Source organism: Gambusia affinis, linkage group LG03, assembly GCF_019740435.1.
Source record: "Gambusia affinis linkage group LG03, SWU_Gaff_1.0, whole genome shotgun sequence".
Taxonomy (NCBI): Eukaryota; Metazoa; Chordata; class Actinopteri; order Cyprinodontiformes; family Poeciliidae; genus Gambusia; species Gambusia affinis.
Genome location: NC_057870.1, coordinates 10,019,362 through 10,038,119, shown reverse-complemented (window position 1 = coordinate 10,038,119; position 18,758 = coordinate 10,019,362). Strand labels below are relative to the sequence as shown.

General features: G+C 40.7%; 1 protein-coding gene across 4 annotated transcripts in view; it reads right to left on the bottom strand.

Moving 5' to 3' along the window:
* The window catches only part of LOC122827824 (rapamycin-insensitive companion of mTOR-like), a 34,005-nt gene that overhangs the window by 4,286 nt on the left and 10,961 nt on the right, over positions 1 to 18,758 (bottom strand). For all 4 annotated transcript variants that reach the window (XM_044110873.1, XM_044110874.1, XM_044110875.1 and 1 more), the window contains exons 12-31: positions 18,309 to 18,396; positions 17,998 to 18,088; positions 17,838 to 17,904; positions 17,015 to 17,095; positions 16,785 to 16,885; positions 9,260 to 9,425; positions 9,018 to 9,119; positions 8,888 to 8,934; positions 8,665 to 8,800; positions 8,373 to 8,572; positions 8,144 to 8,270; positions 7,279 to 7,443; positions 5,676 to 5,752; positions 5,479 to 5,557; positions 5,269 to 5,378; positions 5,095 to 5,182; positions 4,105 to 4,197; positions 3,898 to 4,004; positions 3,561 to 3,790; positions 1,748 to 2,831 (exon numbers count right to left, since the gene is read on the bottom strand). In XM_044110873.1, the coding sequence (XP_043966808.1) occupies positions 1,748 to 2,831; positions 3,561 to 3,790; positions 3,898 to 4,004; positions 4,105 to 4,197; positions 5,095 to 5,182; positions 5,269 to 5,378; positions 5,479 to 5,557; positions 5,676 to 5,752; positions 7,279 to 7,443; positions 8,144 to 8,270; positions 8,373 to 8,572; positions 8,665 to 8,800; positions 8,888 to 8,934; positions 9,018 to 9,119; positions 9,260 to 9,425; positions 16,785 to 16,885; positions 17,015 to 17,095; positions 17,838 to 17,904; positions 17,998 to 18,088; positions 18,309 to 18,396 (3,239 nt within the window). The remainder of the gene's footprint in view (positions 1 to 1,747; positions 2,832 to 3,560; positions 3,791 to 3,897; positions 4,005 to 4,104; positions 4,198 to 5,094; positions 5,183 to 5,268; positions 5,379 to 5,478; positions 5,558 to 5,675; positions 5,753 to 7,278; positions 7,444 to 8,143; positions 8,271 to 8,372; positions 8,573 to 8,664; positions 8,801 to 8,887; positions 8,935 to 9,017; positions 9,120 to 9,259; positions 9,426 to 16,784; positions 16,886 to 17,014; positions 17,096 to 17,837; positions 17,905 to 17,997; positions 18,089 to 18,308; positions 18,397 to 18,758) is intronic.

Below are 18,758 nucleotides of genomic sequence, written 5' to 3'. Positions count from 1 at the left end.
TTGGTCCATGTAAGTCAATCTGTTCCCCTGAAATAAAAGTAAACTGATTATGCTGTAGAAGAATAACCCAAGGTCTACTGAGGGTCAAACCCGTCATAAACCAGAAGATGCTGGAACATCAGGGTTACTGTGCACAATGAGATTATACAAACTAATAAACAAGTGCCCACTTCAAAACTAGTACCTTTAGGGAAAATACAAAATCTTACTCAGTATTTTTTTTTTGTCTAGTTTCTAGTCCAAATATATTAGTACACTGTTGAAATAAGACTAAATTAACTTATAAGTAACTTTTCAGCAAAGTATGGGAGCTAGAGTTCAGTAAATAGTTCTTGAACACTGATTAAAATATGAATTTCACTCGCAGATTATTTTTACTTACCAGACATTTTCCATATGTCAATTAATTGAGTCACGTGAAATCTTGAAAACTCAAGAAGCGTTTCTCTTATTTTAAGACGTTCTTCTTGTAAAATAGCATCGTTATTCTGCTAATATTATGCCTATATTCTCATAATTAAACAAAAATTCTCAAAGCCTGGCCTGGATACTCCATCATATAATGATTGATTTAAAAGCCGCTATGTGAAAACATTTTCTGTCATTTATAATTTCTTTTTTAGACATAGAAAATGAGGACAAAAATAGATTCAAATTGGAAATCGGATCTGGTATGAAAAAAAAAAATCTGAGATCTTATTTCCAAGCCATATCGCCCAGGCCTACGATGAATGGCTATCAGCAAGTTCTTCTTCTTCACTTCAAATAAAGTTTCATCTTGGACACAGACAGGTTCAAATGAGTTCAAATATCTGGATATGTACATATATCTACATACATGCATATATATGTGTGTAGAAACGTATATATCCAGAAGAACAGCTTCACCGCATTTCTATGGTGTGCAATCACTGCATCCGGAGAAAATAAAAAATAAAAAACAGCTAAACTGATGTAAATCTCTGACCAGCTCTTACACATTTCATTTGCTCACACTACGATCTAACTACCGGAGCTGTCGCTAAGCCACTAATCCACTACAAACAGAAGCAATCAGAGCTACGAGGTTGCATCTCTACTGAGGAGGACACTGGGCAGGTCCACCCACCGCGGCACAAATGTCCTGGACAGCCTGCGGTACGGGCTTGGGACGCTTGGTTCCGGACAGGTACGCCTCCTGTCTGACAGCCTGACGGACACAGCAGAAAGTGCACAGACACGCTTACGCTCATTCGTCATTGCCGAGGGCGACGGTAACCGAACCTTGACTAGGACGACAGCTGCTACACAGCAGGAATCTGACCAAGTATTATTGATCTGGTTTCTAGTGAAAACAGCAAAACTAACTTAGTAGTAGCTTTTCAGCAAGATATTGAGGCTTGTTTTAAGTAAATAATTTCTTAATATGATCAAAAAGTGCTACTTCCACTGTGAGATTATTTCAGTTATGCAGAAACATTATCTGCCAGTGGAACTAGTACTTTAAAAAAGAGAAACACTAAAAACAAGCTCCTATGTCTTGCTGAAAAGTTAGTTGGTTTTGTCTCATTTCAAGTCTACAAATATATTTGCACTAGAAACTGGACCAAAAGTACTTGCTGAGATTCTGTGTTTCTGCAGCGTTAAGTCATGCTGATTTAAAGTCTAGTGAACAAACAGTTGTCACATCTGAGCAAAAGCAAAAACAGGACAGACAAGTAGAAATGGCCGACTGCAGCCTGCCTCCCAGCGGCTCCTGGTGGCCCACCTGCGAGGAGTCAGCCTGGAGTCCAGGCTGCCGGTCTTCATGGTGATGGTGTCGGTGAACAGCACGTCTTTGGCGGGTGAAGCCAGGGCTTCGCTGTGCGACAGCGATGGGTGTATCCTCTGCTGCTGCAGCCGCTTCAGCGTGGCGTAGCCCAGCGCGTCCCTGGGGCTGGTGTAGATGAAGCTGCAGTCGGCCAGGCTCTTGATGGTGGTGACGGAGGGGGACTTGAGGGACTGGGCTCGGCGGGGGAGCGTGTGCGAGGAGCCCAGGGGTACCAGTGAGACGTTGGAGGATTTGGAGGCGGACATGTGGTTGGTCTGCGGCTGGGGGCTGAGGGAGGAGAGCGTTTTCACAGTCTTGGCCGACACGACGGTGTTGAGGCTCACGCAGTCGGAGGAGTCCGGCTCTACCTCGGGGTGCTCGGGGTTTCCGACGGTCTCGCGGGAGGGGCTGGAGCTCATGGAGCTGATGCCGCTGGTTGTTGTATCCGTGTTAAAGCTCTGGCTGCGGCTTTTAAACTGAGTACCCCCGCCTCCTCCGCCCACGTTGCCTCCGCCGGAGGAGCCGCCGTCTCCCGCCAGACGCTCGCGGCTGCTCTGCTCCCGGTGGTGCTCTGCCACCCCGTGTCCAGCCAGTCCGCTGAGCCCGAGACCCGAGCCCCCGCCCCGCACCAGCCTGCCGTCCACCAGCTGCTCCTCAGACCCGCCCCTTGTCCCGACGAAGGAGGTCTCCAGGCTGACCGTTGGACTCTTTGGCATTCCCCTGCTGTTGAATACTGAGGTGAAGACGTCTCCCTGGTTGGTGCCAAAGACCGAAGGCTCCGTCACCGTCCTGTTCCGCCGCGGGCTTTCCGCCTTGAGATCAGACAGGGTGCGAGAGCCGGAGGAGCTCTTTGGATCACTAGTGGAGCGGGGCTTCTTGCTGGGGAGAGACAGGGAATTGAGGAAGCGCGGACGAACGAAGCGCGTGGAACCAAGGATGGTGAACGGGCTGCGATCTTTGACAGCTTTGGAGTGCGGGTAGAAAGGGGGGTCGTCGGACGAGTCCAAACCGTCACATTTGTCATCGTCCAGGATGTACATGTCTAGAAAGGGAGAGAAGACGGAAATAACGATACAAATCAGGGTGGAGAGGAGGAAGGCAACCACAGCTGTCAGACAGTGTTGAGAACATCAACTAGAAGAGACACGTAAAAAACCTCATAGCAGATTTAAGAAAACTCCAACCACAAGAACAAGGTTTTTGCCAGGTTTTAACCACCTCAAGACTTTTTAAGACCCTGTTTGTGATGAATAAAATATAAGACAAAAGAAAATTGCACATTCCATAGTGTTGTGCCTTTTTGCATAGAATGCATGTTGCATTGTTGGCAACAGAAGTGATCCGGTGATAAAGATGAACTTCGTCCAGTACACCTACCAATGATGGATGCAAAAAAGCTGGCTAGCTAGTTGTCAAGGGTATATTAGCAGCTAGTTAGCAGTAGCCTCAATCGCCTTGTTAACACCCTTAAGAAACTGCTGCTTTTAAACAATAAAGTCACAGGTTCCCCTAAATAGCTCTTCAAATATATCTGAAGCAATTAACATGTTCAGATGAGCGTTTTAAAAACCAACAGCGTGAAACAAAACCACTCTTAAGCATGGTGAAGGATCTGAGATGCTGTTGGCCTGTTTCTCTTCTAAATGCCCTACAAGTCTTACTGGAAAGCAAGATGGCTCATTAATGGGTTTTTCAACAGGATGATCTAAAACATTTGACTAAATGACAAAAAACTAATTGACAATGAAGTAAAGACAGCGGTGTAGCGTACTTGGTTGAGACTCGCTCTCGCTGTTGTGGCGGGAGCTGGTGGACTCCGAGTTCAGACTGAGCGTGCTCGGTACGGAGGAGAGCTCCGACGTGAGCTGGGTGTCCACATCGTCGGGAGTGACAGGCCACGGTGTCCGGCGACTATGCCTGACCGCGTCCCAACCGTACTGCTTGAGAACCTCGCATCCCTGCTTGGTCTTGGAAATGACGCCCAGCACATAAACGCAGGTGCTGGAGATGGAATGAGAGTGTTTGTCACTCAACAGTGTTACCACTTTCTGAACTTCATTCTCTTCTTCCTTTTGTTTTTAGGTGAAATCCTGTGGAGTGAAGCTCACCCGCGCACTGACAGCACCTCACAGTGCTGAGCCAACGCCAGGATGTCAGGAATGACGTTCTCCTCCTGCAGGAGATTCAGACCCCAGTTTGAAGAGCCGATGTTGCCCTGGAACAGAAGACAAACGTGAACGAGTCATCTCTTTGCAATTGTCAACAAGTCTTGTGGAGTCTTGAGTGAAAAGACTTAAATCGGAGTCTTTACTGACCAGAGCCCAGAGCGCAGCCTTCAGCTGTTTGACGCCCTCCCAGGTGTCCAGCATCGGGGAGCGCACCGTGTAGCTGAGGTCTGGAACGACATTCTGCAGACGAAAGGAAGAACGTGGGAAAAACTCTGAAATAACTAGAGATATGTAGGGAAACATAGAGTGGAATGTCACAGATCCTATCTATCTTTTTGTTGATCAGTGAATGCACCGTACCCAAGAGTTTCCTGGTTAAGCTGACACTCTTCAGTGTGAGTGCTGTCACTGACTGAAGAAGGCTCAATAATGGCATTTTTTAGTGACTGAGGTATAGAAGTTAGAGATTGTGAAAAAAATATATAAGAAGCTACTTAAAAGGAAACTGTTTTCCACAGAAGTAAATCTGCTGTTTATTAGACTTTAGCACCTGCTAATAATTCAATGCTGAAGATGAGTTGGTCATTTTACTCCTTGAGTTACTTTATACTTTTGAAATTTTGTTATTTTAGTTGCTGTCTAAACCCAGGATGTCAATTTTGTACCGACTGTTTTTCTCTTATGTAGCCTTTTGAAAATTTTTTGAAAAGACAATTGCTCCCCAGGAAATGCGCACAGAAACTGAGGTTTATAGCTCGAATGATCAACAACCTTTAAAAAGCCTGACCTGCCCATTAGAGTTTTCGCTGAGCACAATTTGTTTTGTCTGAGAAGCCGCTATAAATGAAGCGACAAAGTTGCTAAGCTGGCACCAACGGAGTGACTGTTGTTAACACGTGCAGACGTGTCCTGACACTGGATGATTTTCAGACCTAAGCGGAGGAAGATAAGATCGGTTAATAAGATTGGTTCTTCTTAAGTGTCGGTCGACTGACAAACTCCCAAAATTAAAGAAATCTGTGCCCATTTATTGGCGCACCTGTAAAGGTTAGTAATGCTAATTGCTCCAAGAGAAAAACTGGTGCTGGGAGGTCAAAACCTTTCAAAAACCAGAACTAAAATGACCTAAGCTTTTACCTGAGCTTCCAGTAGATGACAGCCGGTCTTATCATGTACCAGCTGACCATACAAGTGCACAGGGAGATACACATTTGGTCTTTGTAACCTGGAGACACAAACCAATTAGGTTCGACTTGAAAGAAGTCTCACTTCTGATGCTAATCTAGGTTTCAGCGGTTTCCCCCGTCTCACCTTTGGTTGCTGCGTCTGACGTAGTTATCTCCATCCACGGGTTTGCGGTAAGTTGTTAGTGCTTCGTTCAGCTGCTCCTCTATCAGATCCACATATTTAAGGTTGTACTCCTGCAAACAAGATAAGATTAAAGAGTCAAACACCAACTTCAGTTAGTCTTTCACCTATGTAAGGACACTTTTTTCCAATCTGTTGATATCTTACAAATACCTTCTGCCATTTATCCAGCTGTTTGCTGACATAACCTCTCTCATTAAGGTAGGAAAAACCTTTAGGAATTGACAGGAACCTAAACAATAAAACAACAGTTCATTCAAGACGCTAAACATAAAGCAGCTAGGAAGCCTCCAGGACAATCAGATTAGATACTGTATGGTGGTGGTGATAAAAAAAAGTCATAAACTCACCTGAGGAGCAGTAGGAGGCCTTTGTCTCCCAGATGGGACACAGCTGGTTTCAGCTGGATCAGAGCATGAAGGTTGGCCTGGAAGGAAAAAAAAAAAAAAAAAGAAAAAAAAAAAAAGTTCAAGTTTAACACAATAACCTTTAGCAAAGTGCTAAGCCTATTTTGTCACCTTTACTATATATATACATTTTCTTTCTGCTTTAGAAAGTAACAACAGATCATTCTGAAAGTGTTTCCATGGTGATAAACTCTGAGTTGGTCGTCCACTGTGAGCTGCTAGAATACATGACACTTTAAAAGACACACCTTTTCTCTAATAGTGGACATACAGTAGAAATAAAACTCATTGCAGACATTGATGCTGTAAAATAAGGCCATTCTTTCAGTAATGTTTTTGTTTTCCAAGGATACTAAAAATGATACAAAGACATTTTGATTTATTCTTCTTTGTGAAGTAGTAAGAAGCTGATAAGAGGACTACATTTACTTTAATTAGTACATGGGAGCAGTCTCTTCTGGATGGTTTGTTATAAATGAAAGAAGGAATTACTGGATGACTTTATATTAATGCTTCACACCTATAAAATTGGTAATCAGTCACTTTAGCAGGATGTCATAGGCTGCGGTTTATTAGTGACTATCTTGCACCGATAATCAGCTGCACCGAAAATCTGCCAGAGAGAAACAATACAGCTACGTCCACAACACATAAATCCAGATTAAAACACCGTACAACACACATCTGTTTATCCAGTTTGCACTATTTGTCATAATCAACTTATTCAAAAAATATTTTAAGTTATTATGAAACTTAAAATAAATTTGTTCTTTTAGGAATCTATATTTGTAAAAATGTAAGGTTCTTATTTCCATTTGAAAGAAAGGAAGGTTGATATTTGCAGCATTATGAAATATCCTCAAATTATATAAGTTTGGCAGATACAAACTGACTTTTTGTAGATTAATTGTAGGAGGTTTAAAAGATCATGATAACTTGTTGCATACATATTCCCCACAACTACAAACAGTTATATTCTGAATGCCATTTTCTATAGTTTTATCTAGTTCTTCCTCTCCTCTATATTGTTTTCCATTTCATTTCTTCAGATAGAGGCTGAAATTGTGAAGTACTCCACTGAGGAATGAGACGTTCCTTCAAGAAGCTGATAATGAGTTCTTGCAAACTCCTTGTCCTCGTTCTACTGCTGCTAAATATAGAAGACTTAATATAACCATATGCGCCACGTAAACACTGCAGAATATTTTATTTCTACGTTTCTTATGGAATACCAAACATATAAGCCCAAACATACCTTACAGAAAAAACAAACTACTTTATGTATTTGCATTTTTAAAGTTATGCAGCAGTATGCCAACATAAGATACACAGTGTAGTACATATTTAATCTTTAAACATAATAACTGACTGCAGCAACGATACTCATGTCTAAATTTAACAATTGTCAGTAGGTTAATTTAATTGTGCATTTATTTAGCATCAATATATTTTTAATTGATAAATATTATTAATTGCTTTAGCAGAGCACAGCCAGACAGGATTAAAACCCGGAAAATATTCTCAGATAATTGTTTCATTTGGTTACCTTGTCCTCACAGGCCTCATCCAGGATGTCCAGTGCTTCCATGGAAACAACCTTGTTGTGGTCATGAAGCTGGGTGACCAGAAGCTCCATGCCCCAGCTGCTGAAAAACTCCACACCGGCGCGCAGCAGAACGCGCAGGTGTTTGGTAGCGTACAACCTGCATATCTGTTCATGAAGAAAAGACGTGACTTCTCAGCAAGTTCAGTCCAGTAGGTTCGATTTGGAACGGTTTCAAGAGCAACAAGCCCTTTTAAATAATGTATCAGGGTTTCTGCAAGATTTACCAATCCAAATTTAAGATTTTTTAGGACCCCTCCGATTTAAATTTAAGCCATGTACTACAACAGAAAAGTACAAAAGAAAATGACATTGTTTATAGCAATGTCAAGCTTTCGAGTGCAGAATGAAATCGCATTGGGAGGTGGGGACGGAAGTGAGATGGTAGCAGAGACTAACATTGTCCAGCAAATTGCTGATAATTTACACTTAAGGACGATAGATGCAAAAAACCTAGCAAGGGTTTATGAGCAGCGAGGTAGCCTCAACCGCCTCGAGTCACAGAACGAAGCAAAGATGTCTGATGGCGACTCAAACTTCTGCCTGACATAAAAGTCTGACGAGAAAAATAAACTTCGTAGAATACAAGCCAATCTACATTTTTCGAAATGAACTTAACACATTTTAATTTTAGATACATGAATTTCCCTGGGCATCTGCACTGGGATATGCAGATGCCCTGTACATGTAGGTCAGATTTAGAGCTTTTTTTGCATTCAAATGCTTTCCATTAAAGTTGTATTATAATATGTATTATTGTATGCAAGATAATACCCCGCCTTATATCTCTGTTTCTGTGTGTCCTTACATCAGTGGAGGCGGTGAGGACCTTGGAGAGGATGACCCTGGCCAGGCCGTCCCTGCTGTAATCCAGAGTTGTCACGGCAAGCTTCAGCACAGCATCTTGGTTCTTTACGGAGCACAAATTCAGCAGGCTGCAGACATTGCAACAACAGAAGCAGGAGAAAAGCTGAGTCTTAACCAGCTTGTTTCATCAACATTTTGAGGCTCCATTGGAACGATCTCTGTTCACTCACCACTGGAACAGGCCACATTTCTCTAACATTTTGACTCCCTGTGGGTGTGCAGAAAGTGTCCCCAGGAAGAGGAAGTAGTGCTGACTGAGTGTGGTGAGGAGGCCATTGCTCTGCAGACTGCGCTCCGGCTTCAGTCCTGAACATGAGCAGAGCCATGAGACCATGTCCCTCACTAGGTCCTCCAGATACCCCTGACCGTCCTGGTGACAAAAGAACAAGACGCAAATGTAGGGAGAAGGTTTGAACTGAAAAACATTTTGCTTTGCTTTGTTGTTGCTGTTGTTTTTCTTACCTCATCTGAGTCCATGAGGAACTCAACAAACTGACACCCAACCACAGTGAGTTGCCTGGCCTTAACGTGATCCAAAGCCAGTCCGGCGTATAATTTACTAGTGGGTTTATAAAAGTACAGCAGCCTCCGAACAAACCTGCATGCCACAGAAACAAATGCGTATTTAAACCCAAATGTCACAGAAGCATGTAAAACCATTTTAACGCGACAAAGTTAATCTTACCTGTGCATCTGTTCATCTTTGTTGTTCCGGAGGTTCACATTTGGCCACTGAAAGTGAATAAAGCATTATTTAGAAAAGGGGGAAACAGAAAACGTTTCAGTATGTGCAGCTGCATGGGAGCAGGCCTGACCTTCAGGATGGTGGCGATGAGCAACCAGTTCCACTCCAAGTTCTGCTTGTGGTTAAGGATGTGGCTGTCTCTCAGGTTCATCAGCAGTGTTTCTTCAGTGTCCTAAAAGGCAACAGGCGGTTACTTAAATTAAAAAAATCACGGTAATTTTGGAGCCAGCTCTAATCAAAGCGGCCCAAAACGACACTAGTCAGCAGTCAGGATAATAAAATCCAGCATGTGGAATCGCTGCGTGTCTTTACCTTTATGACGTAGATGTCCCTTTGGACACGTGAGTGGGAATCTCTGCGGCTGTGGGAAGACACAGACTTGCGAATTATGTGGTCCAGGTAAAGACTGTAGGGCTTCAAACCTTTCTTCTTCTTCTCATGAAAACGCTTCAGATTGTTCACGGCTGCACTCGCACGGCTGGAGAAACACAGAAGCAAACAAAAGAGACGTGTCTTGGTGTTTAGAGTTGAGCAAGCACTATGAATATTGGTCACTTTTCTACATTAGGATCTAAAATATAATTTCAACAGAAGCATACCACAAAATTTAGAAACATTTCATTACTTTGATTGTTAATGTTTGAGTATTGTAATTACCTCAATCATTGTTTCTGAGGCTAATTTTGTTCTGCTTCATTAAAATTTAGGAAAATAAATTGTGGCGCAGATTTACAAAAGAAGTAACTGTAGCTTTCTCCATTTCAGACTGTATATTCAGATATCCCAAAGATTAAATGTTTAAAACTATTTTAACACCAGAATTTAAGATTTGTTGAAAAAAAAAAAAAAAACAGACCCAAGGTTAATGAAGCTCTTGCACTGCGCAACATGAGAAAATCTTGTACAGGTGATAATATTGGTCCATATTCTCATGCCTGAATGTTTGCTATGCTTCGTTTGCTGTTATCGTTGTAAAATGTCAAAGTACAAAGTGCAGGTCGCAAACAAGTCATTACAATTCAGAAAATTGTGCCAACTTGTGAGCCAACAAGTATCAATAATGTTTTAATTGATTTTTTTTTTGTTTATTTTATTGTACTTATCAGTCTTCATCAAGTTCCATTTAGCTCACCGGCTAGGTCTGTCGCGATAAACGAGAAATCGATTAATCGTACGATAAATTAAAACTATCTACGTCATTTTAATTATCGCTCTTCCAGCCTTTTTCTCTTTCTGTTGATGACGCTAAATGAAAAAAGGCTCAACTCCGCCGCTCTCCACTGACCCTCCCTTCCTCATTTCCTTAGTGTAATGCCCAGCGCACACTACACCATCTTAGTGCTGTCAGTCGATTGTCGGCCCATTTTCAAAATCTGAGACCACACATTAGCCGACAGAAATCCTAGATATAACGGCTCCAATGGCTGGCTACAAGTCCAGCTAACTAATTTTAAAACCAGGCATTAAGCAATTCTTTACTACAATCTACCTGCAACGCATGTGGCTCTAGTGTCACCGTAACGTCCTGACTGAATGAAAATCATTATAATCTATTTATGTCACGTTAACGAAGAACAGCTGAAAAGTTACCGGGTTCATCAACTGCGTAGCGATTTCGCTCCAACTCCTCCCCTCGTCATTTATATATTCTTCGTACGAAATGTTTTATAACCATTAATGTTGTTTCCACATATCATCTCCAATGTCCGCTGGACTTCAGGTTGCGCCGTGTCAGCTGTTTGGGATTCCCCTCGGTAATTTCCCCTCTGAAAGCACGGAGCAGAATCTGCGCTTTCTGATTGGCTACTTGTCACATTCAACAGGCTGTATTAAGATCCCAGCGGGGAAAACCTCTGATTTAGATCGGAGGGGCCACAACGATCTAGCGTAACACACCACACACTACAGGATGAAAACAAGAGACAATCTTAGAACGATAAAAGTTCTAAGATTGGCCTAAGGGTAAAATGTTTGTGTGAACTAACGTGTAGTGTGAACTATTGCATCAGGTAGTCGATGTGCCCATCTTCTCTATTTAAATCTAATGATTACTGAAGGGCAATATGGTTTACAGACCTCATAATCTGCACTCTTTTGGTTGAATGCAGTATTTATTTACACTTTGGCTTTATGTTATTTCGTTTTTATTCAAGTACATTTTTGTTAATGGAGACTGAGAATCAATTTTATTTTTATTTTTGGTTGTTTTGTTTATTTTTATTTTATCAGTTCCAGTGTTGGGTGGTCTTTTGAAAATAAAGTGTATCTATCTTTGGCAGGAAATCGCATGCATTATTACGTCATTTCCATTAAATCAGTGTAAAAAGGTCTTCAAACAATACTATCGTCTATCGCAATAGTTTTTTGAGACAATTAATCCTTCAGCAAAATTTGCTATCGTGACAGGCCTATGTGTGTGTGTGTGTGTGTATATATATATATATGTATATATACCGTAATTTCGGACTATAAGCACTTTCGACCCTGCGGCTTATACAACGATGCTACTTATTTATGAATTTTTTCTAACGGCCAGTAGGGGCGCTGGAGCAGAAAAGGTAAGCGTGAGACAGCTGGAATATATCTGTAGAGGAAGACTAATGTAACATCGTGCTTTGTGGATGAATAAAATTAGCTTGAACAGTACAGTGGCCGACAGGTGCAAATGCGCAGCAAAAGAGAACACACGCAAACAAAAAAAAAAGACACCCCCCGAATGAAATGCAGCAATATTTATAATGTTATAAAAGAAGAGATATTACGTTATTAAAGAAGACATATTATATTATTATAATATTTATAATAATATTTATAATATTATAAAAGACAGCGTATCTGAAAAGAAATATAGTAATACGTACCTTTACTTTCTTTCAAATTTCTTTCTCTGAATCTTGTATCTGGTCCCATAGAAATGAATACTATTTTCTTTGACTCCCCCTAGTGGTCTGGAGCACTTCCGTTTTCAACACTTTTTGTTTACTGCATTTCATTCGGGGGTGTTTTCTTTTTTGTTTGCTGCATTTCATTCGGGGGTGTCTTCTTTTTTGTTTGCGTCTCTCTTTTTGTTTGCTGCATTTCATTCGGGGGTGTTTTCTTTTTTGTTTGCTGCATTTCATTCGGGGGCGTCTTCTTTTTTGTTTGCGTCTCTCTTTTTGTTTGCTGCATTTCATTCGGGGGGTGTCTTTTTTTTTTTTGTTTGCATGTTTTCTCTTTTGCTGCACATTTGCACCTGTCGGCCACCGTAGAACAGACCCTCGTCATGGAGAATGCAAGAAGAAATGCATATAATGCAGCTTTCAAGTTAAAAGCAATCGAGCTGGCCGATAAAGAAGGAAACAGACACTGAGGAAGAAGACTTCCATGGTTTCAGTGCACAGGAGGAAGAGGATGACGGCTCTCCGTGACTTTTAACCGTATGTTATTTAAACCAGCCCTGTTAGTGTTGTTTTGCTATATTGCTGCTGTTCTAATAAAACTTTAAAAACACCTTCTGTGTACCGTCTTTCTTTGTAAATATCTCATGTTTCAATGTAGGCACATGCGGCTTATGTATGTATAAAATGTGTTTTCTTTAAAAATGTAGGGGGTGCAGCTTATAATCAGGTGCGCTCTGTAGTCCGGAAATTACGGTATATGTGTGTGTATATATACATATAGAGAGAGAGATATACATATCTATCTATATATACATATATAGAGAGAGATATACATATCTATCTATATATCGATATGTAGATATATATATCTACATCTCTATATATAGAGATGTAGATGATATATAGATCTATCTATATATATATGAATATAGATCTATATCCGTAGATGATATATAGATCTATCTATATATATATATGGATATAGATCTATATCTATATATGGATATAGATGAAGATCTATATATAGATATAGATCTATATATGTAGGTATATAGTATTGATATTATAAGTCAATTTGCATATATCTATCTATAGATATTTATATAGATAGATATATAAATATCAGTATATATCTATACATAGATATATACTTATAAATTTAAATTTATATATATATTTATTGATATCGATATATCTATATCTCTATATAGATAGATATATAAACATCTATCTATAGATGTAGATATATAGATATATAGTATTGATATTGTCAATTTGCATTCACTATAAAGCTCACTAAGTCAATTTGCATTCACTATAAAGCTCACTAAATCTTTTTAGACTGTGGCAGGAAGCCGGAGCACCCGGAGAGAAACCTGCAAACTACTTATAAAGTTTAATTACAAAATTTATTTTTTATCTGCACCTAAAGAAAATTTAGAGACCAATTACACAGACGTGATTTTAGAGCACCTGGAGAGAAACTTCAGACGAAATAATGGTAAAATATATATTCGCTAGGGGTACAAAACTTTCAAAGGTAGAAACACTAAAACAGAACAAAGCAATGCCAAGAGTGAAAAGTGTAGAATAACCAGCCCAGAAAGAAATAAGACATGGAAAAAACACCCAGCACAAGGTAAACAAAAAGTAAAATACTGGCACGATATCCTCCCAGAAAGCTTCTTCACCTATCCTTTCATATATTTCAGGATCCCAGTCTTCCATCTGACTGACCCTCATTACTCCCTCCTCAATATGGCTGCTGGTTTTGTCCTCTGTGGTATTCTGATCCACATTTAGAGGTTCTGGAGAGGAGCCAGCCGGGTCCGTTTGCTCTTCCAGGCGGCAAACGGACCCAGCCTCTTCTAGGCGGCAAACGGACCCAGCCTCTTCTAGGCGGCAAACGGACCCAGCCTGATCCGTCTGCTCTTCTAGGCGGCAAACGGACCCAGCCTGGTCCGTTTGCTCTTCTGGGCGGCAAACGGACCCAGCCTGGCCAGCCTGGTCTGTTTGTTCTTCTAGGCAAACGGACCCAGCCTGGTCCGTTTGCTCTTCTAGGCAAACGTCTAGGCAAACGGACCCATCCTGGTCCGTTTCCTCTTCTAGGCGGCAAACGGACCCATCCTGGTCCGTTTGCTCTTCTAGGCAAACGTCTAGGCAAACGGACCCAGCCTGGTCCGTTTGCTCTTCTAGGCAAACGTCTAGGCAAATGGACCCATCCTGATCCGTTTCCTCTTCTAGGCGGCAAACGGACCCATCCTGGTCCGTTTGCTCTTCTAGGCAAACGTCTAGGCAAACGGACCCATCCTGGTCCGTTTCCTCTTCTAGGCGGCAAACGGACCCATCCTGGTCCGTTTCCTCTTCTAGGCGGCAAACGGACCCATCCTGGTCCGGTTCCTCTTCTAGGCGGCAAACGGACCCATCCTGGTCCGTTTGCTCTTCTAAGGCAACGCTCTAGGCAAACGGCCCCAGCCTGGTCCGATTGCTCTTCTAGGCAAACGTCTAGGCAAACGGACCCATCCTGGTCCGTTTGCTCTTCTAGGTAAACGTCTAGGCAAACGGACCCAGCCTGGTCCGTTTGCTCTTCTAGGCAAACGTCTAGGCAAACGGACCCATCCTGGTCCGTTTCCTCTTCTAGGCGGCAAACGGACCCATCCTGGTCCGTTTGCTCTTCTAGGCAAACGTCTAGACAAACGGACCCATCCTGGTCCATTTCCTCTTCTAGGCGGCAAACGGACCCATCCTGGTCCGTTTCCTCTTCTAGGCGGCAAACGGACCCATCCTGGTCCGTTTCCTCTTCTAGGCGGCAAACGGACCCATCCTGGTCCGTTTGCTCTTCTAGGCAAACGTCTAGGCAAACGGACCCATCCTGGTCCGTTTCCTCTTCTAGGCGGCAAACGGACCCATCCTGGTCCGTTTGCTCTTCTAGGCGGCAAACGGACCCAGCCGGGTCCGCTTGCTCTTGGGGAACCATTGTAGGTTGGTTCCCACAGGAAGTGCTCTTGTCCGGAGAGGCACTCTGGTCTAAGTCCTTCCCTGGCAGGTAATGGTCGCACAGTTTTTTCATTCCGGTTGTGACCAGGTATCCAAGTCCCCAACCAACAGGAAAAATCAATGCGTAAGGCATCTCTGAAATACTGAAAATATTTGTCCAACACGAAGCTTCGTTTCACTGAACTGTTTGGATTCTGACTGACGATGAACTGAGTTACACGCATTTAAAGTCTCATTGACCTTCTATGAGGTCATCATAGAAGGTCTTTGATGTCATCAATGACCTCACTGGAGCTCTGGTGCAAGGTCTTGCTTCTGATCGTTGCTATGGAAACGAACACATCAGGTCTGCATAACTCAAACTATAGATGAAATAATGACTAAATATTTAAATAATGTCATTTTTTTTAATTTATTTCACATAAAGAGATTGATAATAGATTTTTGTATGATTGAATTGTTTCATTTGTAGTTTTCTGTATCTGCTGTGGTATAAATTGTCTTAACCCAATTATCCATTATTATTTTTAACACAATCCTTTGGTAAGCTAGCTGTACCAGTTTGAGAAAGATCGTTTTAATCAAATCTAATCTGCTATTATCTGACACTTTGATCGCTCTGATTTAAGGGGATAAAGCAGATGAGATTAACAATGATTTCCCAAAATGAAAAAAAGAAATGATCTATGCGGTTTGTCTTCAGGCAGCAAAAAGGTGCATAGACCCTGCAGTCATAGTGATGTAGCCTATAATTTATTAAATGATAACCTGATAAAGAAAAACCTACTTTGAAATATATATTTCAGGGCTGTCAGCGTTAATCCGCCAATACAAGCGATTAATGATCTGAAAAGTTTAACTCGTTAATGTTCCTTCCACTGAAGCACCAATTTACTGTTAACAAAACGACTCATTTTAAACCAACTTCAATAAAACTCAGAAAACTGGCGTGAGACAATAAAAGGCTTTCAATAACGGTTTAACGGTTCGTTACATAAGTAGCGAACCGTTAAACCGTTTTACGACGTTAAAACTAACCGTTAAAAAAACTAAACTTGCTACTTACGATGCTAGCGCCGTTCCAGAGTGGACTTTTACATCACTTCCTATGAATTCATATATTTTGATTTTCTGTTAAAAGGTCGCTGATTGAGATGGAAATATTAACTGAAGGGTTGTTGTTTACTATACTACCACAGTGTGAGTCACATATTCTGTAATGATTAATAAATAATCGATAACCGTTTGTCTATTCTTATTCTAGAAGTTCTTTGAAGTGTAAAAACTAATTAATTGGGTATTTCTGTCATCTTTTTTAATAAACTGATCAAGTTTTTCTCATTGGACATCAAAAACAATATGTAAAGCATTTTGAAATGCCTTGCTGCTGAAATGTGCTATACAAATAAAATTTGATTGATTGATTGATAGTGTGAACTATTGCATCAGGTAGTCGATGTGCCCATCTTCTCTATTTAAATCTAATGATTACTGAAGGGCAATCTAATATACAGACTTCATAATCTGCACTCTTTTGGTTGAAACCAGTATTTATTTCCACTTTGGTGTTTTTATTCAAGTACGTTTTTGTTAGAGGAGAGTGAGAATCCATTTTATTTTTGTTTTTGGTTATTTTGTTTATTTTGTTTATCAGTTCCAGTGTTGGGTGTTCTTTTGAAAATAAATGTATCTATCTTTGTCAGTTAAATCTCATGCATTATTATGTCATTTCCATTAAGTCAGTGTGAAAAGGTCTTCAAACAATACTATCGTCTATCGCAATAGTTTTTGAGACAATTAATCGCTCAGCAAAATTTGCTATCGTGACAGGCCTACTCACCGGTATCAAAAACGGGTCAAGATGTAAATTTAATGTTTAGCGTCAAAATATTCCTGGCCCCGTATTCCCGATGTTTGCAGTAATAATCGTTCCCTTAAGAGGAGAAACAGATTGTACTCACAGCCGTTTCTCTTGTGGGATGTCAAACGAGGCGGCCATGTTGATGAGGGTAGGAAGGCAGTGCAGGTGGTGGCTGTGGGAATGAGGAAGAATCGTGTTTGCCTAAAGCAGGAGAAACCAGGAAGAAGGGAAACAAATTATTAGAAGAACTGTAGTGTGTGATACCAGGGAATCTCTTTCTGTCGAAAAGAATAAAAAGTCTTAGCTCAGCATGAACTCCATTTATTTTACCATGTGTAAAAGTTCTCCCAGGAGTATGGTAGCTCTGATAGCAAGCTGGTCATCACTGCTGGTGACAACTTCCACGAGGCCCTAGAGTAGCGATAGTTAGAGAAGAAAAGAGAAAATAACTTAAATGTGGAGCAGCAGCTAATGATTATTTTGTAACTGAATATTGTATTGGTCAATACAACATTAGAAATACATTAAAAAAATGCAAATAAACATCATTTTGGTTTTTAAATAACATAAAAAAGGACGACAAAACACATCTAAGTCGTAATGTAGAAGTAGGGTAATTCTTATGATTGGAAAGAAAGTAACCTGCAAATTTACTATTTTTAAAGTATTGACCTTTCCTTAAATAGTATAAATACTGAGAGGAAAATTTCAAAACACCTTCAAAAAATGCAAATATACACATAATTTTGGTTTTTAAATGACATAAAAAATGCAATAACATAATTCCTTTAGTGCACGGTTGATGATTTTAGCAAATTATGCATCTGCAGATAAAAAAAAAGATTCTAACAACATATGAAAAGCTCATCTCCTTCTGCTCGACTTATAAATAAAGCGTGCCGCTGATCTGGTGATTACTTATTTAATTAACACATTAATAATTTAATGCAAAAAGTGCTTATTGAGAGATTTTATACGTTTATTTAGTTATTTTTACAAAATTTGAACCAAAAACTATATCACTTCAGAAGTTCTAGGTAGAACATATTCTGAGACGGCATAATCCAATTAACAATTACTCCATTCCTAAATTAGGTGACGATTATTTCAAATATTATATAGAGAAAAATAAAAATAAAAAAAATCACCTCACCTCTAACAGTCCACTTGTTATGAAGGCAGAAAGGACAAATGCCAGGTAGTTGTCCATCAGGTCAGCCCTAAAAACGCAAACAGGACAAAAAAAAAAAAAGTTAATGGCTCATGTAAACCGGAGAAAGAACGTTAACCCAGTTCTATTTCAGTTCTCTTGCCTGGAGCGGGCCCGATGGGGTAAGATAACTTTAGCCTCTGCAGCCACAAACCCATCAGAGAGTCTCCAAGTGTCCTGGAACCTGGCAGGATCTGAGGCACACAGCAGCACAGATTAGTCCACACTACGACCCTGTTCACGGATAACAAAACACATCTTTGGCGTTTTATAAAAGCAGAATTAGTCTTATGGTTGGAAAGAAACTAACCTGCAAATTTACTGTTTTTATAGTGTCGCTCTTTCCTTATAATTGAATAAAATCAGAGGAAACACATAGCTGAACTTTGACGGTGGAAAAGGATTCATCCTCACCAACGCTCTGGAAAGCCTCCGTGAAGTCTTCAGTAACAATGGGCACAGGAAGCCTGAATATCTCATACAGCACCTCCAACAAGCCTTTCTGCACAGATTTACATGTGGTCTCAAAATACATGAAACAAGACAAGGAGAGCTAACTACAGCATAAAACTCAACTCAAAACGTCTGTATAAAACTCTTCCTGCTGTTACACCTCAGTGCCCTACAGAGTTGTTTTCAATGAACTGATCAGTTCGTGACTAACAGCACATCTACATTATTTGCTTGAATTAGACCCATTCAAGTCAATCAATGGAGTGAGTTACAGAGCCTTTTGCAAGTATCCACTCCCCTTGAGCTACATTTGTTTTCAGCCATAGTTTGCAGAGCCACATTTTTCACATAAATTACAACAACACCTCATAATCACTTACTGGATATGAACAACTTCAGATTTTCAAATGG